General features: G+C 53.9%; 1 protein-coding gene across 8 annotated transcripts in view; it reads left to right on the top strand.

Moving 5' to 3' along the window:
• Positions 1-24,426, top strand: part of LOC134559682 (ankyrin repeat and fibronectin type-III domain-containing protein 1-like) — a 247,861-nt gene that overhangs the window by 180,348 nt on the left and 43,087 nt on the right. For 6 of the 8 annotated variants that reach the window (XM_063414712.1, XM_063414710.1, XM_063414709.1 and 3 more), the window contains one exon: positions 24,144-24,272. The exons of the other annotated variants lie outside the window; for them this stretch is intronic. In XM_063414712.1, coding sequence (XP_063270782.1) covers positions 24,144-24,272 — 129 coding nt within the window. The remainder of the gene's footprint in view (positions 1-24,143; positions 24,273-24,426) is intronic. 8 annotated transcript variants of the gene reach the window in all.

Genomic DNA, 24,426 nt, shown 5'->3' with positions numbered 1-24,426 from the left:
AAGGCTGGGATCTGAGAATGGTTTGGGTTGGAAGGAACGTGAAAACTCATCCAGTCCCACCCCCTGCCTTGGGCAGGGACATCTTCCACTATCCCAGTTTGCTTCAAGCATTCTCCAACCTGGCCTTGTACATTTCCAGGGATCCAGGGGCAGCCACAGCTTCTCTGGGCACCCTGTGCCAGAAGCCTCCCCACCCTCACAGGGAACAGTTTCTTCCTAGCATTTCTTCAAACCTGCTCTCTGACAGTTTAAATTCACTAAACACCCCTCCTGAGCCTTCATCCTGTGCATGGCAGGAGTCAGCCCTGGAGTTCCAGTTGTGTGCTGGGATTCATTTGGGTGGGATTTAGGTGTATTAGATCACTCCTTTGGCCTCCCATATGCTGCAGGGATATGAATTGCCCACAAGCTCCTGGAGAGGTTTTGGTTGCCTTCTGAGAGTTTTCTAATTCTCTGAGCATTCCTGAGATGTATGTAATCCTGACCCAAAACTCTCTAGAATTTGCTGGGCTTGACTTCCCAGTCTCTTCCTCCTGGCACGTCTCGCTGATAAAAGCAGTTGGCACCACTCTGGTTTTTGGTGGGTGGCAGATTTTTATCAATAAACTCAATATAGCTCAAGTCTTTTGCAGCATGATATTTTCTCCAGCCATTAGATCAATTTTGTGACTCATCCCTCCAGGCTCTGCTGTTTTAGTGTCCTCTTTAAACGTGGACACCTTAATTGCAGGAGTGGCAGAAGCAGTCCCAGCAGTGCAGTATGTGCAGCTCTCCTGCTCTCCCCCAAGAACTGCATCAGCTTTTTTCATCACAGCATCACATTAGAGCCTTGTGCTGGGCTGCTCACCCGTGGTGACCCCTGACCCTTTCTGGAGGCTCCCTCTTGTCTGGGATCCAGTCCCTGTTCAAAAAAAATGGCCTGAAATCCCTCTCTGGAGCTACGTTATCCCATGCTGGGCTGCATTATCATGTACAGTGTTTGAATGGGCTCAGCTTTACCAGGCAGCCCACATTTCCCTCTCTCCTCATCAATATTTACCATTACATCAATCTTCCTGTCATCCACTAATTTTTTGAGTGAGGATTTTGTATTTTCGTCGTAATCATCGATGGAAATATCGACTGGCGCGTTCCCCATGGAGCCTCGCTAACGATTCCCCATTGACACCTCCTGTGTGAGACCTGTCAGCCAGCTCTAAATCTATTTAAAGTGCTTGATTTGGGCTGCACAGCCCCATCTTCTGAAATCAGAACATCAGGGAGCACTGAGAGCCCTGCCTGCACAGCCGGGGTGTGCACAGGGCCTTTTCCTGCAAGTGAGTGTTCATTACAGAGTGACATCAGGCTCATTTGACAAGATCTCTTCCACCAAGACACACCGACTGACTTTAATTAGAACTTACATCCTTTAATTATTTCTTAATTTAATTCCAGATGAGGCCTGCCTGCTGGGTCCTATCTCAGGCTGACCGTTTGGTTGTTAACTAGGTCACCCTTACTGCCAGGTGGGAATGTTGGGGGGAAGGAGCCATTTCCATCTGGATATGGCAGCCTGGACTTTGCTCAAAACAAGCAGCAGAGCCCAAAAACCTCTCCCCAACTTTTGGGTACGTGTTGGCTGTGCTGGCTGCTTGGTGCTATTTGGCCACATTCAATATACTTGGATGCTAATGATTTAGGAGAGCTTCATCTCTCCTAGGAATTAGTTTACTCACATTTTTTTTCCAAACACAGAATAAATATGGACTATGTTTTCCTTTTCTGCATCATTTGAGCAGTCCTATAGACTCTGCTTTCAAGTATTCCCAGTGGTCCTTAAAACCAGACCTATTGCTAGCCTTTGTTTGGCTCCCAAAAGTAGATTTTCCATGTCCAGCCCTGCATTTTCCTCCTCTTTAGTTTCCCTAATAATTTTCCTGTATATTGTAATACTTTGTTTCTTTACTCTTCTTTTTGTACTGAGGTTGGAACTAGATGGAACCCACATCCTCCTATGATTCCATGATTTTACTGCTGGCTCTGTGAGTCTCCCAGCATGCTAACACATTATTTCTTATCAATTGGGAACATGCATTTAAGGCTGAGCTCCTGCAGCTGGCTTAGGTATGATGTTCTGTGCCTTGTCCCAGTCCTTGGAGAGAAGGTAACTATGTGTTTATTCAAGCACTGACTTCAAGAAGATCTGTAATTCCAAAGAAAAACGTATAATGGTGTGTATTGTAAGTGTGCAGTGCCCTCCTCTTCACTCCCTGCCACCCTCCCACGCAGGCACTGCCGATCACATGCAGCAGCGTAGCAGTTCCAGGAGTGTTGAGTGCCTTCAGTTTCTGCTTGTGAGGAAAAATCTCCCATTCCTCATTCTCCATTCTCCACCTTGCTGCCTCACATCATCTCAAGAGCTTTGTCCCTCAGCACAGCACGAGCAGGGCTCTGGTTCAGTTTCTTGGAGCAGCCACAGATTAATCCGTGTTTTTATTCAAATACCATTGTGGTATTTTCTTAGACTGACAGCTGGGCCACAGTACTGGAGAATCACAGATGGGTTTGGGTTGGAAGGGACCTTAAGGGTCATCTAGCTGTACCCCTCTGCCATGGGCAGGGGCACCTTCCACTGTCCCAGGTATCTCCAAGCCCTAATCTTGGAACACTTCCAGGGATGGGGCAACGCCAGGTCCTGTGAGCAATCAGCCGGATCTCCCAGAGCTCCTCCGGCTCTTTCTCTGGGAGGGATAGTCAGGCAGGACTGGGCTGTGCTTGGCAGACTGCAGGGAGACATGGAGATTGTGTTAATTTGCTCAGGGAAAAGTGTGACTAAGGGTGTTAAAGGAGGAAACGCGCTGTCTTTCCTGCATCCTGACAAAGCCGTGTGCATGGAGGGTGATCTGAGGATTTTAGCTTTCCTACAGGTTTCTGGCACTGGCAGACACAAGATTTAGGGTAGTGTGGTGACTGTACAGTGGGAAGGGATGAGGGTGAGGGTGGTTATTTGTCTCTTCAGGCTTAGGACACCATGTGAAAGGGCATCAGGATCAGCATCCCATCTAATTTATGGGGAAATGAATTCTTATCTCTCCATGGACTGCACAGGGAGCCTGGGCAGACAGTGCAGAGCTCTGCCATCAGTGCTGCCACTGGTGGCTTCAACACATCCTGAATGTAGGAGGAGCTGATAATAATTACTGAGGAATCACAGAAGTCCAGAATGGTTTGGGTTTGAAGGGACCTTAAATCTCATCTTGTTCCACCCCCTGCCATGGCCAGGGACACCTTCCACCATCCCGGGCTGCTCCACGCCCTGTCCAGCCTGGCCTTGGACACTTGCAGGGATCCAGGGGCAGCCACAGCTTCTCTGGGCACCCTGTGCCAGGGTTTGGAACAAAGAATTATTAGGTATTTACACCTAAATTAAAGACTTGACTGAATCAAGCTGTGGACAGCCCAGGCAGGCTGACTTTAGGCAGACTTTGGAGCATTTTACTGAGGGACTGGGGGAGGTCAGCTCAACCCCCAGCCACAGGAAAACACCACCTTGTCCCACAGGAAATAGAAACGTGTGTGGTGCTTTGAGGAAATGAGCTGGAGAAGCAGATGAAAGGAACTCCAGGACCTGCAAATTCCCATTTTTGGATTTGAAATAGAGAAGCCCTCCCAATGAATGCTTCAAGAACACCTCTGGAGTTCTCAAGCAGGGTCTGCTGTAGGTTTTCCTTTGCAGTTTGAAGTAGGAAGGAAAAAGCATCCAGGGAGAGAAAGCTCAGCTGCACTCATTGTCCCCTTGGATGTCAGAAGTGCTTTGTTTTCCAGAAGTGCTTATTACTCATGCAGTGTCTCTCCAGGCAGCTGGAACACTGCTCCAGCATGGGGCTGGTCCTGGCGTGGGCTCTGCCATGAAGCTCTGCTGTGGCTTTTCTTTCCCTCCTCATGGGACATCCCACCAGAGCCAGCAGTGGTGCTTGGTGCCTGCCTTTGGCACCACTGCCAGGGATGGTTGGGTCATCTTTTCCCCATAGTGTTCCTCTTTTGTCCCTCTGCATCCTAGGCCACCAGCTGGCAGATGTGGAGGCTTGGCTTTGCTTGTCCCGAGGTGCTCCCAGCAGCCGTGTTCCTGAAGAAGGCACAGCACAGGAGCTGCTGTCTCCAGATGTGTCCAGGCAGCCCCTCTGCCCACACAGCATCTTCACTGCCTGCCTTGGGTCCCAGTTGTGCCAGATCCCTATTGTCCAACTTGTCCACTTGGCTTTGCCATTTCCATCCCAATTGAATGGTTCTCAGGATGAGGAATGATTCTGCATCTGGGCTTTTATTTGGTTTCTCTGTTCTCTCACCTCCTCTCGGCTGGAGTGTGTTGCTGAAAACTCTGGTGTGAACCAGAAACCAGACTCACACTCCTAACCAGTTTCAAGCCATCTCAGACTGGTCTCTCACCATTTTGGCTTTGCTCCTGTAAATCGGTGTCTTCATGAGCCATGAAGCTGATCTCCATAGGCTGGGAGGAGAAGCAGGGCTGCTTCTGCAGACACTGGCTCTGCTTCATTGAGTGTCCTGTGTCCCCTTTCTTTGGGATTTTGTTGGCTGCATGAAGCCCCCAGTGCTGTCCTCATGAGGGACCACGTGCATCCCAGCAGTGTGAGGGATCCCAGCAGAGGTGGAGCGTGGTCCTGCCCACTGGAGGGGGTGTCAGCCACAGCGAATGAGAAACTGTCAATATTTGTACACAAAGGCCACGCTGAAATCTCTGTCCCAGTCAGACATCAGAGGTGTCAGTTTTGATTTCCCAAACACAGAGAGAGCCCTTTCAGCCCCAGCCTGCCCAGACACTGCAGCTTTAATGTCCAAGCACCCAGCATGTTTCCACTCCCCTCAAATGCATCAATCAGGTCTCGGTGAGGCTCTGAAAGAGCCAGTTTGTTAAACAAACACACTTAGTGTAAAAAGTTTATTCCAGTTAATTGGGACTTCATTGCAATGGAAACAAATTACCCAGCTGTCATCTGCCAAGGCAAACAGCAGCAGGGGAGCAGGGGTCCTGGCCAGGCAGGAGACAAACAGCCATCTCAGGCAACCTTATTTATGGCCTTTTTATGTATTTCTGTATTTATTTGGACATTCCTGAGCTGGAGAGCTGGAATTGCTGTTGCCGAGCTACATGCCCCAGCACTTGCACAGTGCAAGTCATCTTCCTCGGGGGCTCCTGAGCAGAGCTGGCACTGGCCCGGATGGGCTCTGCCATGGGGACCCCGGGCTGGGGTCTGCGTCCCTGGGTGGGTCCCTCCGGGCATGCCCAGGGCTCTTGCTTCACAGCCAGAGAGGGGGTGCTGGATGGGAATGCCAGGGCGAGCTGCTGGTCTCTGGAGTTGGGGATGTGAGGGCTGTGGGGGTCCCTGCAGGGAGCAGCAGGGCAAGGAGGCACCCGGGAAGGCAGAGGCCGGTGGTTGCTGGGAACTCTTCTCCTGTGCTTCCACGGTTCCTTGCCCAGCACTGCTACACCCTCGCAGGGCTGCCCTGCGTGAGCATCGACCACACGGGCGAGTCCCCAGCCCCGGTCCAGTCCTGCTCCCCCCTCCCAGCCCAGGGAAGTACTTTGTGGCAGGAGAGTTGGGAGCACTGCCTGATGAGGCTCCCACTCATTCCCAGCTCATTTGATTTAACAAACACCCTGTCAACACCCTTTTTCCCCTCATGGAGTTTTTGTGCAGAGGAGGGAGCGCGGAGCTGGGATGGAGGCACCGGGCAGGCGGGAGCAGGCAGGGAGCAGAGCTCGGGGAGCCGGGGCGGTGCAGCTCCCCGGAGCCCGGCGGGACGGGGCCGGGTCCCGCAGCCGCCGCGGAAGTGACAGATCAAGCCGTGGGATTAGCAGCGTGTACCGTGTCAGGACAGCAGCATCCCCGTTCCTGCAGCTCTCGTCACCGGAGCTGAGCCGGCCTGGGGGAGGCAAGGGCAAGATATCGAATTACCTCCTCCCCGGCTCCTGTCCCTGCTCCTGGGTGGCCTGTCCTTGCCTCACGTCTCTCCAGTCCTGCCCTTCAGATCCGGGGGTGCTGTGGCATGGCGGGGGTGGGGACAGACTGAGGATGTTGTCCCAGAGCGTGGATGGGTGCAGCCCCCCGGCACATCTCTGCTTGGCTGTGGACATGTCATCCTGTTGGAAATGGCAGCAAGGGGGCTGGGGATGGCACCAGCATGGGGGACTCTCCCAATCCTCCTTGAGATACATCCTTCCCTGCTGGCCTTGAGGATGTGGAGGACAGGAGTGTCTCTCTGCCCATGTGCCGGGACCTTCCAGGAGGCTGAGAATTCTCTTGTGTGCCTGGTGAACAACTGGTGAACAAACCCAGGGCTTTTCCACCCTGCTGATTTACCACATCCAAGCTAGATCCTTCTGGTCCTGTGAAGTCCTAAAATTTACATTTGAATTTCACATTGCAATTGAGTTGCCATCCAGGGCCTTTTATCCACTTCCTGAGAGTGTTTCTGTTACTTTACAGTTGTGAGATCCTAGTGACCTGCACTCTGAGGTTTCTGTCAGTGATGGCACATGTTCAGGGGTGGAAGGCCTGGACTGAGATTATGCATCCTTGGAGGGGTCTGGGAGGGGGTAAACAGCAGAGCCAAGCACTGACAGAGAGATGAGTCCTAAGATCAGACTGATCTTACCAGAGGGATGTGGGAAAGATGGTGACCAGAACTGGAAAGGACACAAGATTTGGCTTCATTTCTGGAGCTTGGCATGGAGTGAAGGAGGGACTGGGGAGTTTGGCTGAAGCACCTTTGTTCCTTGGAGTCAGCTGGCCCATCTTGAGAGACAATCTGAAAACACAAAGTTAAGAAGCAAGAGGGAAACAATGCCACGCTTCCCTGGATGGGAGCTGGCATCTGTTGGAGGCAGAGGCAGCGGTGCCCCCTCAGTCCCACATTCCTGTGCCCCCACTCTCTGCAGGATCCTTGGTGGGCTGAGCCAGGGTGCAGGGTGCCAGGCATCTCCCTCCTCCACCTGGCAACCCTCTGTTATTAGGGATTTCAGCTTTCTGTTTCTAGATTGATTTGTTGGTGGTGGTTATTTTTAGCTCCTCCTGTGCCTTGCAGATTCCTCGAGGGATTCTTTCTTTGCCTCTCCCTCCCACAGGTTTGTTTGTAATGGAGCCGAGTTGATTTGAGCCACAAGCAAGAGGTTCCAGCGCCGGCAGGGGCTGTGCTGCCCTACTCAGGGAGCAGATCTCCCTCTGTGGTTTAACTCAGCTGGGTGTGTCCATGGGGTGCTCCCCTGTGCTGGGAAGGAGCATCGCTCCCCCCTACAGCCACCAGTGTGGATACTGTGCAGTCCCCACCCCAAATCACTGCCGGAGCACACCGGGTGGCTCCTTGTCCCCTTGCTCCTCTCAGCACTGCCCTCCCCAAGAGTTCTCTCTTTTCACTACCCATGGGGAGAAATTCCGATCAGCATCACTGTATGTGGAAACAAACCCAGGCTCCTCCTGCAGCTCCACAGCCAGGCTGGATGGAAATTTTTCAGCATATTTTAAAGCCCAGCACAAAGTAAATCAAAACAAGTTGCGGGTATATTTTGGACTCTGGCAGAGCTGTTGTTATCGCCCTGCTTCGCCTGCTGGCTGTCCCAGACAAGGGCTCACTTTGAGTGTACCCTTCTGCTGAGCAGGGGGCCAATGTTTTCATTCCTAATGTAGAGCATCTGTCCCACGGGGGTCCAGCCCCATCTCCCACTGAGCCCAGCACAGCCAGGAGCCCGGGGCTCACCTGTCACCACCAGCTCCAGGACTGCATTAATATTCCCTAGAAAATGTGACTCTCTTTGGACTCAGCTGCTTCTGGTCACTCCAGGTTACTTGGTGGGGCGTGTGTGAAGGTACAGTTTGTGCTCTGTTTTTTCCAGAATTTTTGTTATTTTTGTAGAGCAGAGTGAGTTGTGCTCGTTTTTAAACACCTAAAGTATAGGTGATACTCAATATAGGTTTGCTGTTTTTCCTGGGGAGAGGCAGCCATGGGAGGTCTCACTCGGATAGGGCTTTGATGGTGGCATCTCCATCACATCCAGGAAAGTTTTTTCTGGAGCACTGATCTCCACAAGCTGCTCTTACCTGGGAGATGAGCACATGCTGAAGTGTTTCACTGGACTTGCTCCTGTAAAACAGTCCCTGCAGTGGCCAAGGAGACAAAACCTGAAAACCACTCAAGTCTCCAAGCAAACCATTCAAGCAAACCTGAAAGCCACTTGCAAGGCCACAAACATCATGGTGTGGCAGCTCCTCTTCCTCTCTGTGGATTAACCAGCTCCAAGGAGGTGTGAGGAGAAAGGACACCAGGGCTCGTTGTCCCCAAGGAATGTGCTGAAAGAAAAGACAAGGATCGGTGCCTGCATGATGATCTTAGTGGCTTGCAAAGCCCTGGTTCAGCTATCACCTGCTTTCCATCAGGATTGGGTGATGGCTGGCTGAAATCATACCCAGAATTAGCAGAGGGCCTTGGGATACCTCTGTGATGAGCCTAATGCCAGACTCTGCTTAAATGGAGCAACCTGGTGCTGGAGGTGAAAGTTCTGGAATGTGGACCCAGAATGCACAGTGAACTTTCTTCTTTCTTGGCTGTTTTCCTTGGGGTTGAATGGCAGCTTTTCTAAGGCTGAAGTTGTCATTGAGGTTTTCCTGGTCTTTAATTTTATAACGTTCATTAGCACAGTTCCTGTCAAAGAACAGCACGTTCCCTCCCTGTGCTTGCTGTCTCCCTGGTTAATAACCCTTTGCTGCTTTGGCTCTTTTGGAAAAGGATACAGGAGCTTTGGGAACGACTCCTGGTATAATAGACAGCCATCAGCATTGTCAGTCAGATCTGAAAAGAAGCGTTAATTCAAAGGGAAATGACTGCAGAAGACCCAGGGTACGTGTTGGGGAGCATTGAGGCAACCAGTCTCAAACCATAACAGCAGCTTCCTGCTCCTCCCTTCTCTCCCTGAGGTTCTGCTTTGAAGATGTCCATTCCTGAGGCTCGTGGTGCTATGAAAAGGCTCTGTCAGGGTTAGGCAGGGCAGGAGAAGACCCGCAGTGCAAGGGGCGGGTGTAGGAGGCACATGCTGTCCTTTGGCTGGGCTTGGCTGGGAGGTAGTCCTGGTTTCTGAGCATCTGCTCTGCTCTTGAAGCCCCCACCATCTTCCTCAGTTGGGTTTTATCAGCTCTGAGGCACAAAACAAGGGCTCCAAACTGAGGTTTGAAGTGAGCGGGGACAACCATTTCAAGACCACATTGCAGACCTGCTGCCTTGGGAGAGGTGGAGCTGGCATTGCACCCCACGTGCTCGGCCCATGGGCTGTGGCTAGTCCGTGGAGTTTGGCAGCCTCGGAACAGGGAATTGGGTATGCCCACTGGGTGGTTTCAATCTGGATTTAGTTCCAGGGGAGATCAAGGTTGCTATGTGAATTTGGCAGTCAAGGAAAAGGAAACAAGAGGCACCAGCATGAACGCCTAAACCTTGGTAGGTCTTCAGCTTACGTGCCCTGGCCTTGACCATTTCAGGATGCCCTTTCCACTGCCTGTGAAGACACAGCTGGCCCAGAAACATTCCAGCCACTCTTCTCCAGAGCAGAGGGCTCAGCTCTGCAAAACCAAGGTGTCTGTCTGTAGAACCTCCAGAAGCTCAACTCTGGGCTGCAGTGGCCTGTGGACCTGCTGCCGTGTCACACCAGAGTGGTGCTGAGGAGTTGATAGCCCCTGCTCTGTGATGGAGTGGCAGTGAGGTGTGAAGAGTGCTGTGTCCTGGTGACCTGCCTCCTGTGGTGTTCCCACCTCATGGGCAGTGTTTGGCGATCACCAATGCATGATTTTGGCAACAACGTGCTACGTGCCCTGCTCTGGAGGGGGAAGATGCCACAGCTGGAAACCATCCATGGAACAGCATCTGTGGAATAGCATCCATGCTGCTGTTGCCAGTGTGAATGCTGCACCTCTTTGTTCTTCAGGGCTACAGGTTTTCCCCAAGGCCAGACTTTCCTGTGGTTTATCTTTGCTCTCCAAGTGTCAGAAACCACTTCTGAGACCTTCAGGCTCACAGCAGCCAGCAGAGCATACGATGCTGGGGTTGGTTGTGTCAGCTGGTGCAAAATCTGATGCTGTGGGTTTGTCCCCACGGTTCTGTGTCGTGGTGTGTTGGTGGGCAGGTGTTGTCCATGTCAGAGACCTTGCAGAGCCATGGCCAGTGTCTTGCTCTAGCCTGTGAAGCCCAAGTCCATGACACAAAGCAGTAAGAAGGTCACCTGCTAGGCTCACTTTACCCAGATTGTGGAGTTTGCTGCAGGATTCCTTGGTTGGAAATGAAAGTATCTCCTGCATCATACCACGCTCAGTCCAGAATGATACACAGCCTCTCGCATCTCTGTTCCCCAGCATTGCCCCTGCACCCCAGGGCATTTCAGGTGTGGCAGTTCTGCTGATGGGCAGTGCCTCATCTGGAGGGTGTCACATCATGTGCTGCTGGTTCTCCTGCTGGGAGGTGACTCTTGCATGAAGAGTGTCTTGTGTCAGAATAAAGTGCCTTTCAGCAGCCTGGCTGGCACAGCTGCTCTTCGTGGGCTGAGAGGAAATGGGCCTGGAGGTGATTTAATGCTGCTGGTGCAGTGTGAACAGCTGGCTTCTGAGGAGTTCAGCTCCCTATGGGTGTTCAAACAGCAAAGACCAATCCTCGCAGCCCTTGGGAATAGGGGGATAATAAGAGTTCATGGCGAAACTGAGGCACAAAGGGTTTAGCTCACCTTAGGCAAGGTTGTGCTTCAGCCAGGTTCCCAACCCTGGAAATGACTTTGACCTGTCCCTCTTGGCCTCTGCTGCAGTGCATCCCTCTTCCCAGTCATCAGTGCCTGGTTTTTGGGTTGCCCTTTCCTGGGTGCCTCTCACTCTCCTCACTGTGGTGCTGGAGTCCCTCATCCCGGGCTCCAAGGAGCTGTCCTCTTACTTGGCTGCAGAAATGGGCTCAGCATCCCAGAAATTCTGGCTTTCGTGCAGGAGCCAATAGTCACACAACCTCCATCCAGAAACCATCATTATCGGCTGCTTGCTTTTTCTTGGTTTCTTTGAACTACAGCTCCCAGGATGCCTGAAGATATGCAGACATCCCGAAGACAGTGGTTTCCCATAAACTTTTGGGGTTTCATGCTTTGCAAGCAGGAATGTTTTTATTGCGTTGCAATTCCCTTCAAGTCCCTCAAACCTTCATGGCAGCGGCGGGGGCCGGAGCCGGCTGCGGAAGAGGCACGCCAAGGGCTTTTCTCTCCTGCATTTTCCCCCTTCTTGAAGAGGGACCTTTGTAACTCTCTGTCGTGCCTTTTCAAGGGAAATTTTGGACTGGGAGGAAGTTTGAAGAAGCTGTGGTTTGCCTGGAGGCATGCGTTTCCCGTTCTGGTCCCCATTATTTCAAGGGCTGCTAAGCAGCGTCCTGCGTCCCCATGCATATTGAAGTGCCTTGGGCATGGTGGGGAAGGGTTTTCACTGAACTGGGAAGAAGTGGGACACAGGAAAGAGCAAAAGATGCAGATTCCTGCACCAGTGCAATGGGCCCAGGAGACTGGGATTTAATTCCTGACATGCTTACAGGTCCTGAGGGAAAACCAGAGGGGGAGGTTTTTGTTTAGCATGGACAGATGTGGTTGGAACTGTGGCCTGGAGGGTCTCCACCTCCCAGCCCCCAGCCAGATCCACCCAGGGGCCTGGGCACAAGTTCCACAGGTGCCTGCACAGCTCTGCATCTTCCTGCAGCCCATCCTGGGACCAGGAGGTGCTGGCAGCAGAGTGGGCTCTGTGGTGTGGGCCCAGCTGTCCCTAATAGTCACTGTCGGTAGGAGAGGAACTTCAGAGAGCAGAATAATGCTGTGGTAACACGGTGGCATTTTATGGTCACATTTTTCTGACCATTAAAGTACTTCAATGAGTTTTTCCTGTTTGGTGCTGGTGAGCATCGGTATTACATCTCATAATCAGACTTGTGGTATTTTGCCATTCTCCTTTTTCCCTTTGGTTGCCCATGATCCTCTATAGGTTGGGGTTTAATACATCTTAATTTCTTTGGTCATTACCAGTTTGAGGAAATTCATGAGTGAAACACAGAGGTACTGGATACCCTGGGGGTCACCAGAGCTCCCAGCTACCCAGATCTTGCAGAGGCAGCAGAGCCACGGGTCAGGCTGTGTGTGCCATGGCATCAGGGAGTGGCTGAGGTTGGAAGGCACCTCTGGAGATCATCTTGTCCAACCCCTGCTAAAGCACAGCATCGCCTACAGCAGGTTGAACAGGATCGTGCCCAGGTGTGTTTTTAACATATCTGGGGAGGGAGATTCCCCGGCCCCTCTGTGCAGCCTGTTCCAGTGCTCTGTCCCCAAAGGGACATGTCATGGCCTTGCTTTGTACCGGTCCTGAGCACTGAGGACAGTGGGATTCTGAGGGGTCCATTTCTGGGCAGCTGCCTGGGTTCCTCTGGGGTCTGGGCTCATTCTCTGTCACCCTTCTCCCATCCTTCACCCTCCCTGCAGGCCTGTGCAAGCACACCTGGGCACATGAGCACCTCAGTGTGCCCCGGCACAGCCAGCTCCCGCCACCTGCCAGTCCCAGCAGCGGGTGCTGGGGCAGCGGTGTGGTCTGCTGGAGGAGATGGGTGCCAGGCAGGAGCTGAAGCCATGGAGGCTCTGGGGCCGGCTCACCTCAACCACATCCCTGCTCTCTGCTCTTGGAAGGGCCCGGCTGCCCGGCAGCCCAGAATAACAAGCTTTTCCATTCCTGTGCGCAGCGTGGGACGCGGGGCCATGGAAAACAAGAGGCGGCTCCAGCGCCAGGGCTGCACAGACTAAACAATGGCACGTCCCCCGGGGCGTCTGTCCCCTCACAGGGAGGGCAGGCTGCAGGCACACACCGGGTGGGTGGCAGGGGATGGCACCGTGGGGATGCCAGCAGTGCTGCCTCATCACGTGTGGGCTCAGCGGGAAGGAGTGGAGGGAGGTGAAGGTCCCAGGAGGACTGAGCCCTCAGGAGCCTCCTCACCCATTCCTGCTGATTGCACATGAACAAAGAGATTGGTTGGATTTTGTAGGGTTTTTCTTATTTTCCCTGGTATCTTTTTAATTAGGATAAAAGCTGTAATTGGTAGTAGGGAAATTCTGAAAAAACCTGGCTCCTGGCAAGACAGGAGCGAGTCTGCACGTTCCTCTGACTTGGCACAAGGACAATCCATCATGCTCATACAGCCCACTTGGAAGAGCCCAAGCGCTGTGTCCTGCTGCTCAGGAAGGAGTGATAGATATCTTCATTATAAACAATCACAGAAGGAAATGATAGAATTCTTAAAAACAAGAAAAGTGATGGGGATTTTGCCCAAGGAAAGGAATTTTTGACCATGTTATTTTGTAGGTTTTATTTATTTGTTGTCTGTATATGGATGGATTTTTGGGTTTAAAGTAGACTGTTAATTTTGAGAGTGAAGCACACTGGTATGTGCCAGTCATGAAATGGTCCTTGTCAATGATCTGGTTCATGGTTGGGAGTCAGAGAAAGATCTTTGCTTATATACAGTCATAGGATCATGAAACGGTTTGCATTGAAAAGGACCTTAAAGTTCACCTCATTCCAGCCCCTGCCATGGGCAGGGACACCTCCCACCATCCCAGGCTGATCCAAGCCCTGTCCAGCCTGGCCTTGGACACTGCCAGGGATCCAGGGGCAGCCACAGCTGCTCTGGGCACCCTGTGCCGGGGCCTGCCCACCCTCCCAGGGAACAATTCCTTCCCAATATCCCATCCATCCCTGCCCTCTGGCAGTGGGAAGCCATTCCCTGTGTCCTGTCCCTCCATGCCTTGTCCCCAGTCCCTCTCCAGTTCTCCTGGAGCCCCTTTAGGCCCTGGAAGGGGCTCTGAGCTCTCCCTGGAGCTTTCCACCTACCAGGTGAACACCCCCAGCTCTCCCAGCCTGGCTCCAGAGGGGCTCCAGCCCTCAGTGTATTTCCATGGCGTCTTCTGGATTCACTGCAGCAGCTCCACATCACTCCAGGGCTGGGACTCCAGGGCTGGAGCAGCTCTGCAGGTGGGGTCTCACCTGAGGGGGCAGAATCCCCCCTCCCCTGCTGCCCCCACTGGGGCCCAGCCCAGCACAGGGGGGTTCTGGGTGCACACGGCTGGGGCATGCCCAGCTCTCAGCCAAATCCTTCTCCACTTTCAGCTGGTTTACTGCAGCAAATGGTGACAACAGGATCTTAATGTGACAATGGCACAGGTGTGCAGATCCCAGCCTAAATGTTGCTTAGAATCTGGAGAGAGGGGAAAGTTTCTGATTGTCTTACATTGTCTTCAGGATCCCACATCTTCCAAGGTCCTGTAGCCCCGTTTTCAGACCACATTCATACCCCTGGGCTCTCAGCAACACATCCTGCTGCCTCCTTGCTATGTCCACCCTTGGGATGCTTCCTGTGGGGATGGGTTTCCAGCTGGAAGGTGTCTGCTCAGGGGGGAAATGATACTGGTGCAGCTCCAGTCCCCCCAGTGGCACAGGCATGCTGGGGTGCAGAATGACTCACCAGGCTGTGGTACATGTGCCCAGCATCTCTGTCACAGCACAGATGTTGGTCAGAGAGGGGATGGTTGTTATTGTCAAAATGCAAATGAGCAAAATTATTGTTTTGAGAGAGAATTTTTAGGGGAAGGACATGCAAATTTACCTTCCATTCAGATTGTGCATTAGTATTAAAATGCAATGTTTGAAAGCCGAAACAAAGGAACATTTTAATTTGGGACTCATCAGATGGTTCCTTCTGCTTGGATAAGCATCATCTACTTTGCATCAAATGCTCCAAGTTTGACAAACTCTAGTTTTCAAAGAAAACAAAAAGATGTTCTAAAAATGCCAGCCATTTCCAGGGATTCTGGCTGCTGTCAGCTGTCCTCAAGTGACTGGCCTGGTGCTGAACACTGGACAGGATGGTGGGAAAAGGCTTTGTGGAGTTCAAATAGGATGTGTGGTTGGGTTCCCTCCTGGATGCTGCTTTAATCTGGCTTCTAAATAGCTTAGAAAGGATTGGATGTTAAGGAAAATTTCTTCACTGGAGGCAATGGAAGGGTGCTCAGGTATTGGAAAAGGCTGCCCCAGGGCAGCGGTGGAGTCACTGGAAGGATTTAAAAATTGTGTGCATGTATCACTTGGGGATGTGGTTCAGTGGTTGCCTTGGCAGTGCTGGGGGAATGGTTGGATTTGATGATCTGAGAGGAATTTTCCAACCTTAACAATTCCATAAAAAGCTGGGCCAGGGTTCTGCTCTGAGGCACAGGACCCCACAGGTGTGGTGGGACCCAGAGCTCACCTGGAGGGTGCGGACAGCCCTCATCATCGGGCAGGGAGCGGGTACAGGCTCAGGAGCTGCCTGCAGATGACTGATGGAGGCTGTGCTGAGGGAATGGATTATGTTTCTCTCCTTGGCTTTCCGTATAAACACCCTCCAAATAAAACTCGCCTTTCCACAGCACTTGGAAGCAGCTGTGCTGCTTATTTAAACACACTGTGAGGTATCTCCGTCCTGCTCCCCCTGCTTCCCTTCTCCTTCTTCCTTGGAATACTGACCTGCCTCGTGTTGCAGACCAGAAATAGAGACTGGCCACTGACTTGCTAATTGTAATGCAGCCTGATAATGCCAGCTATAATTAGATCAAGGTATCCAAGTGCTTTTGCTGGCAGACGTTTCTGTGACCCTGTTATCATACTTTAAATAGAGGATCCCGTCTGCTCTGCCTGGCTTCTGGCTGCAGAGCCAGGTCCTGCAGAGTCCAGCTTGGTTCTTCCCAGGGAAGCCTGCCAAGCATCAGTCCTGGTGCCTGCATCTGTTCAGCTTGTGAGGAGCCCGGCTTGGCACAGCAGCACTCACTGACAGGCTTTAAGCACTGATTATGCCCCCAATATCTGGCAAATGTCAGTGACCACTGACACTTTTGTTGTTATAAAAATCCCTTCCCTAAGTCCCCAGTGACCACAGCTGTGTTGGGCCAATGGAAGGGGCTGCCCTGGGGGGTTGCGTTCTGACCCATCTTTCCTTTACTCGTTTAGGGTAATCAAAGCAATGGCTCATGTTGAGGTGAACTATGGCAGGGGGAGGAATGGTTCGGGGTCTCAGGATCAACTTGTCTAGAGCTGCAGCCTTGTATCCTAGGGCTGTCAGATATCTCTCCTTGTTCCCTTTTGATGAGCCCTCTACATTCTTTCTTTGCTCTCTCACGCAAGTCCTGTCATTCTTTCCCCATCTGCAGCATCCCCAGGGTCCATCTCCCTGGCCTTGGGAAGCCTTGGGCTGCTGCCCATCTGTCCTGCCCTTGAGCACCCTCCTCACTGGGTCAGAAGAGGCATCCCCAGCTCTGCTGGGTTCCACCAGACAGGGTGGTTTGGGTGTGAAGCTGTGTCCTCAGCAGGTGGGTGAGCCAGGGCCCTCACAGAGCTCATCTCCTCAGCACTGCATGAGCCTTTGGCTCCTTCTCTGCAGCATCACCCAACCTTGGCACATCACGCAGATCCCCAGCCCTCTGGGATAACTCATGGAAAAGTTTGGTTGGGATATGCCTGAACTCATCACTTGCTCCCAGTGTGGCTGCCCACAGCTGCTCTGCTCTGATCTGTCCTGAGCTCCTTAGGGAGGGAACTGAGACCCACTTGAGCACCAGTGTGCCCTGAGGGGGGAGAGGTTCCCTAATCTCATATCCTGCAGGCAGGCCTGGGGCTGTCACAGCACCAGAGCTCCCCAGCTAATCACAGCTGAGTCAGCCTGAGAATTGGGACACTCAAATCCCAAAGGAAAACCAGGGACTTGGAGAAACTGGATAAGCCAATGCCTTGTCCTTTGGGTAGGAGCCGAACCACCTGAGAAGTTCTTCTGCCTTGCTAGCCCAACTGAGCTCCTGTGCTGTTCCATGGGCAAGGTGCTCCACTGCTGTGTTCTGGTAGAACATCATCCTAGATTCCCATTTCATAGAATCCTAGAAATCGTGGAATGGTTTGGGTTGGAAGGGGCCTTCATGATAATCTTGTTCCACCCCTCTACCATGAGCAGGGATACCTCCCACTATCCCAGGTTGCTCAAAGCCCCAGCCTACCCAGCACTGGACACTTCCAGGGATCCAGGGACAGCCACAGGTTCTCTGGGCACCCTGTGCCAGGGCCTCATCACACTATAGGCAAAGAATTTCTTCCAAACATCCAATCTAAATCTCCCCTCTTTTACTTTGAAACTGTTTCTCCTTGCCCTATCACAATAAAAGCACTCAAGTAAAAGGGCATGCTGCCTCTTTTTCAGTCCTGGGCAGTACCTGAGGAGTGGGGGGTGAGTGGGGGGTTGAGCCTCCAGAGGTGCAGCAGAAGGCTAGCGTCCCATATGGACATGGGAATTCATCAGCAGAAGCCCTGGGTGGGTGATCCTGGCAGGCAGCAGCTATGTGCAATCAGCATCTGTCTACAGGATAAGGAAACACATGGGGGGTCCTCAGGTAGGGTCCTCAGCACTTCCCAGCTCACCTGAAGCTAAGGTTTGGGCTTGGAAAGTCTCTCTGGACACTGTCCTGTGTTGGTTCCCAAAACAGTGATGGGAGAGCTCAGTCGGTGGTTTGTGTGCCCCAGCCGTGGGGGGAGATTGAGTAGGAGGAGTGTCAACAGAGTGGAATATATGGCTGTCTGCAGCTCACCAGATTGCCTGCATGGTCACCCATGAGTCCATGAAGGTTGGAGACCAGTGGCACAAAGCACTTTCCTGAGTGCTGAGGGCTGGGGCAGGACACCCTGGCAGCATGGGGGCACTTGGGGCTTCCTCCTCCAAAGCTCACCTGGGGACCCCAGAGGTTTTGGTGGGATTCAGAGTAGTTTTCAGCATCCCTGCCTCTGATTTCTCCCCTTCTCAATGGGAACAGGCAGTGAGGCAGGGCCATGCAGGGCAACAGGGGCTCATGGGGTGCCAGCAGGGTTTGGTGACATGTCATTGCATCAGGAGTGTCAAAGCAAGTGGAGGTGAGGCATCGCTGCCTTCTGCCTGATGGTCCCTCCACAGCTGAGCCTGGTACTCCTCACCTGAGCCTGATCCTGCTCACCTGAGCCTGGTTCTCCTTGGCCAAGCCCTGTGTCCCTCGTCGGAGCCCGGTACCCCCGTGTGAGCCTGCACAGGCTCCTGGTTATGTAAAGCCACGGCAAGCGCAACCAGGAGATTCTTCAGTGTCGGAATCTGAGTCACATGGGGCTGTTTTATTTCCCCCTCTGCTAATCTCGTTTCTATAGAAACAAGATTGGGAGGAAAAAAAATAAAAGAAAAAAAGAGCCAAGCACAGAGCAAGCGAGAAACCTGAGGTGATGGGTGAGGGAAGCGGAGGTGGCAGCTGAGGAGGTCAGGCGACGCAGATGGGAGCAGAGAACCCCATTCAGAATGGGAGCGCGCATAGAGGGGACAGGGACTCTCCCGAAGAGACACTCTGGGATGAGCTGCTGCTCTGGCAGTGGGTGAGCCAAGCACCAGGAGCGGAGAGAGCAGAGGCTGTGCAGGTGAGTGTTCATCGCTCGCGTGGCTGCCGGGCAGCTGTCCCTGTCCCTGCAGGGCACAGCTGGGCATGGCTCACTGGGGTCCTGGTCCTGGCTGCTGCTTTGGACAGACTCTCGTGACTGGGACTGTGGTCAGTGGGAAGCGTGCCACCGGTGAGCGGGGCTTGCCAGAGCGCTGTGCGCAGCCAGCGCTTGCCTGGAGGCTGACTGCATGTTCGTGGCCATGAGTCTGTCCTTTCCAAACCCTCTCCCAAAAGACTGCTCCCTGTTTGGGAAGAACCTTTCCAGCTTTGGTTATTTTCCCTCTATTTTATCCTGATTGTACCTGTGCAAATAAGCCACTGACGGCAGCCAAACCCCGCAGCTGCGGGGAGCGCAGGGCTGTGTGCTCCCAGCGCTGCCCACCCCAGGCACAGCTGCCTTCCCCAGACTGGCTGCAGTCGGGATGCCGGTGGGGATAAGCCCAGCTCAAAGCTGTTTGTGCAAGGGCTGCTCCCCGAGGAGGGAGGACCAAATGAAACACCGCTTATTTGCCTGGGCTGCCTGCAGCCCATGGTTCATCCCAGGGCTGTTGCCTGTGCTGATGGAAGAGGCTGGGAGCTGCCTGCCTGCATCTGGGTTAGTTCAGAGCCACAGGCACGTGCTGGCTCCCGAGTTTCAGGCTAAGGAGTGTGCAACAAGTGGGAGCTTTTCTTGCCTGGATATGATAACTTGTGGGATGGATGGCTGGTGAGCGTGTGGTGGTGAGGGCTTCAGCTGGGTGCATTGGTGGAGCAGAGGTGTTGCTGGTGCTGGTCATCCTGTGCTGGTGCCTGGGCTGGTCCTCTTGTGACCTCGGTCCTCCCTCAGCCGTGGCTTGGTGCGGCTGTGCCTGCATGGCTCCTGGTGTCCCTAGCCATGGCACAGTGCTGCTGTGCCAGCAGGGCTGAGGCACCTGGGCTCCTGCGGGCACACGCTCACCGTGGCGGCTAGAAACTGCCAAAAGGTTTTCAGCGGGTCACTACAGGGGAGGGTGGGATGCAGAGCCAAGGGATCAGGATTTTGCTTGTCATCACTTCCCAGTTGTGGTGTGGGGAATGCGGTGGTGATTGCAAACCCCCGGCCGGATTCACGGGGGTGAAGCCGGAGGGATGAATGCAGTGCCCGTGTATTTCTGTACGGAGCCTTGGGAAATGTCACTGCTCATCCGCCTGCCTGGCCAGCAAGGGGGTGGAGGGCGGCGCTCCAGCCCCTTGTCCTCATCCCAGGGCAGCTGAGGGATTTGTGTGCTGGAGTGCTGTGTCCGGTGCCGACTCAGCGAGCTGCCAGAGGCACAGGCAGGATGGGCACAGGCTGCCAGCCCACTGTGTCCGTGCTCTGCCTGCCTTCCTGCTGCCTCGGCAGGCTGGGGGTTCTGACAGTTCCCCCTGTGGGGTTGGACTCCCAGAAAACCTGTGGAGTAAAGGGGTGGGTACAGCCTCATGTCACACAGCTCATCGGGGCAGTGGGAGCTGTGCCCTGTGCTTAGCTGGGCTCCAAGTGCTGCTCTGGGCACTCCGCTCATCCTAGTTGGACACTCCCGGGCTCTCAGCACACACCAGGCTGGGGACAGCACTGTCCCTGTCTCCCTTGAAGCAGCAGCCTCTGCCTGTCCCTGCCGCTCTGTTCAGGGTGCTGGGTGCCATGGCTGATGCCGGGGGGAGTTTGGCCATGCCTTGCCAGACCCTGCCCCTCCCTGTGCCTGAAGCAGTGGGCTTAGGGGGGACATGTCACAAGGAGCCTGTGCATTGCTGTGCCACCGTGGTGGTCCTGCCCTCTGGGAATGCCAGCTCTGTTCTGTCCAGAGCTTTGGAGAGAAGGACTGAGGATGGATATTGCTGCAGGAGCCTTCAGCACTGATAATTATTTCTGGGAAAAGATGCCATGTTCTGACTTAAATGCTGACATGGGACTTTGAACACGTGTAATCTGGCTGACAGATGGCAAGTCATAGAGGTGTGATTTATGATACAGCACAGTAGCTGAACAACCTTCTCTGGTTGTCAGGAGACAATTCTTCCCGGTGCTGCGGTTGACGTTCCAATTGATGGCTTTTCCCACGTGTCCCCTTGGTGTGTGGGGACTGCCTTGGCAGGTGCCAGCTGTGTCCGCCTTGTCAGCCCTGAGTGCTCCAGTGCTGAGCTGCTGCAGAGATGCTGCCTCTGATGGAGGTCTGGCCAGGTGAGCCCAGGTCCTGCCCGGATGGACCTGGAGCAGTACCGTGCAGTGGCAGGGCTGGGGGAGCAGTGCTGGCCTTGTCCCCACCTGACGGCTGGGATGAAGCTGGCTCAAGGTGGCAGTGGCACCTGGGGCTGCCTGTTCCCCAGACCAGCACTTGTGGGGCTGAGTGTGTGTGGTCCTGATGGGGGGAAGGCACTGAAATCTTGCCTATCAGATAACACACAAGGGGAAGGATGTGACAACCACAGCGAGTCTGTCTTACCTGCATGCCCTCTCTGTGCCTCAGTTTCCCTGCTTCTACTTTAAAATCTCTGATGCTAAACCTTCTTAAGGGACAGGGACATCTACTGTTGTTTGGAAAGCACTTGGGAACAGTGTGGTCTCTCCCTGTGGGGAGGCTCAGTCCCACTGCCACCTGCAGAGGCCAGACCCGGCACAACACCCAGCCCTGGGCACACCGTGCCTGTGGGAGCATCCTGGCTCTGGGAGCACTGTGAGCAGCTCAGCACAGGAGCTCGGAGGAGCTGACCCAGCAGCAGGGCCCTGCTGGGGTGAGGGGCAGCAGGCTGGCTGCGCTCCCCAACGCATCCACGGCAGAGCAGGTATGATTCATTCACCCTTCTGCAGCACGGTTTATGTAAAGCAGCTCGGTATGAATCTCCAGATGATCTGTAATGTGCTCCTGACTTCTAATTAGTGATGCTTCTGCTGAAGCTTTGGGGTCTGGCAGAGGTGAGGGAGGCTGGTTCATGGCTGGATGAGTTGCTGACAGCTCTCAGGGGGGAGGTGTAGGGCTGTCAGAGCTGTCACAGCCATTCCGTTACCTGGGCTGTGGCAGCTGGAGGTGGTGGCTGGCAGGTCTTGGGGGTTGAAATCAGCACCCCAAGATTCTTGGTCAACTTCTGACTCGTACGTGGGCTGGCTTGTCTGCCTGCATCAGGCAGATCTGGGCAGCACCTGCCCTGGGCTGGAGAGCATCCATCCCCTGTCTCCCTGTGCCTTCTCCTTGATGCCATGACTAGGGACTCACAGCAAGGCCACATTTTCCTGAGCACTCAGGTGGCTTCTCCAGCCCCACCAGCCCATCCTGCCCCCAGGACTAACCCTCCTTCATCCCTAACCCTGACGACATGTGGCACATTGCCTTGGTTTTGCTCACCAGCTCTTCTTGACAGATGCTGTTGGCATTATCCAATCTGAAGGATGCAGTGGCTGCTCCTGCTATGCTTGGACAGGTGGATACATCCAGGTAAAGCTCCTGGGTGTGTAATTGTCCCCGTGGTCATTGCAAGGGCCATGTACTGGCACCACAGAGGAGCTTGTCCCAGGGGCTGCTGCCTTCCTGCATCTGTGCAGGGTGTCTAGGGTTTCCCAGCCCCTCATCCCTGCTGGGGACCAGTTTGGGAGGGGTGGCTGTAATGCTGCAGGGAGTGTGGTGGAGGTGGGGTAAGCACAGCAGACAGGGCAGGATTCTCCAGGCAGTCCCTAGATCTCAGGAGATAATCATCCCCAGCATCCTTTCAGCTGGGGCTGGAGCCCTCATCCCTGCAGGGTGGCAAAAGCTCCTCCTGGACAGGTGGGAAGGGGCAGGAACAGCCAAATGCCACTGAGGAGGTGCTACAGGGAACCAGCATCACCCGTTCCCACTGCCCAGCCCCATTATTGGGTCAGCCCTGCTCATCCTGGTGTCTAGACCATGCCTGGGGCTGCTGCAGAGTGTTGGCTGTCAATGCCCACCTCTCAGCCCTCCCTAAATGGGATCGTCTCTGTTGCAGCTGAGCTTTGGCAACAGATCAAAGGAGAGTGAGGTGGTGGGGATGGTGTTGGGCAGGGCTCTGCTCTATGGGCACCAGGATCCCTCCTCTTCATCACCTCTTCTGTGGGCTGTGAGCAGAGGAAAGCTGGGGCTTGGGTTTCTTATTGGGTTTCTTTTAGGCAAGCCTCATCCTTTACATCAAAGTAGGATTTTTTCTCAAGAATGTAAAGAATTACCCTGGAAGGTCTGAATTGCTTTTTGCTGGGTGGGGACTGGAGAGACAAGAGCTCTCTCCAGAAAGCTGTCTCCACCCCATCCCCAGCAACAGCAATTCATAAGCTGAAAAATAAATCAATAACCAGTTAATGAATTGAAGATGTCTGTGTTTAAAATTTATCAGGAAAAAACTGTTAGCTGGTCAGGGCTGGCCTAATTACTGTGAGGAAAGACAGGGAGCTCTCAGTTCTGAGAAACAGCTTCTCTTTTTCTCTTTCTTTGGAGATACTTTGCTTCGTTGAGGCAGAGGAGAGGAGAGGATTGGCTTTAGCAATGTGTATAGGTTCAAAGTTCCCCCCAACTCTGTCCCTCATCCCCTGAGACCTCTGTCAAATCCCTCCTCCCTTCCCTGCCCAGCCCAGGGCTGGCTGAGCAGTGGGAGCAGGTTGTGCTGGCACATTAAAGGAGGACAGGAGGCAGTGGCTGTGATAGTGTGCGTGGCAGGGCTGGCACACGGCCCCAGTGCTGATCGTGTGCCCAAGTCTGGGTGTCCCAGCTCTCCAGGCTTGTCCTGCCTTGCTCCTGCACTGGCAGCAGGGATAGGCTGAGGCTCAACCCCAGGCTGGGGGTGCCACCATTGGCACGGGGGGCTCTGGGGGCTCTGTGTGCCCGAGGGAAGCAGAGGGCTGAGGGTCTCTGTGGGGCAGGAACTTATTTAGCCAGCCACAATCTCAGCTGTGTGCCACTAGGCTTGGAGACAGGGCAGGTGTGCCCTGTGCCAGCAGCTCTCCCCTGGACAGGGGGATGGGAATGTGCAGCATGTTCCCTGTGGATGTGCTTTTCCCAGGTCTCAGGGGCTGGGAGTGACCCTGGAGCACCCCACCTGTGGGGAAGGGGCTTTGTCAGCACAGACAGATCCTTCAGTTGAATCCATTTGCTTTCACACGTTTCTGTTTCCTCCTCCAAAACCTCTCCAAGTACTGGCTGATTTCCATGTCAATCCTCCTCAGGGAAGCTGTTCTGGTGTTTGGGAGCTCCAGCTAGGAGGCCACAGGGGCTCCAGGGTTTCTCTGAAGGAGTGTGTGGCCTTTGATTCAGTCTGCTTTGGTTCTCTCCATCAGTGTGTCCCTGGCTGTTTCCCTGGTGCTGGCTGTCACCAGTTGGAGTTTGGGCAGAGATGCACAGCCCGGGGAGCTGATTATGCTGCACAAGGAGCAGGACCTGGCTCCTCAGCCTGCCAGGCTGCAGCTCTAGTTTGGCTAACATGGACCTGTGCTGGTCCTGGCCTGCTGCTGCTCCACTTCCCACCCCCAGGACTGGTGCCAGGGACCGCTGGGAGCCCCCTCCTTTCAGCACTGAGCACCTCCTGGGCTGTGCCCCGGGTGTGCCGCTGGAGCCAGGGCTGCAGTGCCATTAACACTTTCCTCTCCCCTCCCCAGGTCAGAGAGCAGCCTCGCTAGGTTTGCCCACCGCTTGTCGGTGAAGCAGAAGCAGGAGAAGAGAAGGAAAGCTGAGTATGGCTCTGCCGAGCTGTCTGCCTTCCGGCCCAGGTCTCTGAGCATTGAATGGTAAGAGCTGCAGGACAGGGCTGGAGGAAGAAGCTTCTGCCTCTCCAGTCACCCTCCTGTCCTCTTTTTCCACTGCTGCCACTGCTGCTGAAGCGATGTCCCATGGGACAACACCCCTCCAAACCCCTCCACCTGCTGCAGAGACTCCCCCAAG

Source organism: Prinia subflava, chromosome 17, assembly GCF_021018805.1.
Source record: "Prinia subflava isolate CZ2003 ecotype Zambia chromosome 17, Cam_Psub_1.2, whole genome shotgun sequence".
Classification (NCBI taxonomy): domain Eukaryota; kingdom Metazoa; phylum Chordata; class Aves; order Passeriformes; family Cisticolidae; genus Prinia; species Prinia subflava.
This window is presented reverse-complemented; position numbering and strand designations above follow the sequence as displayed.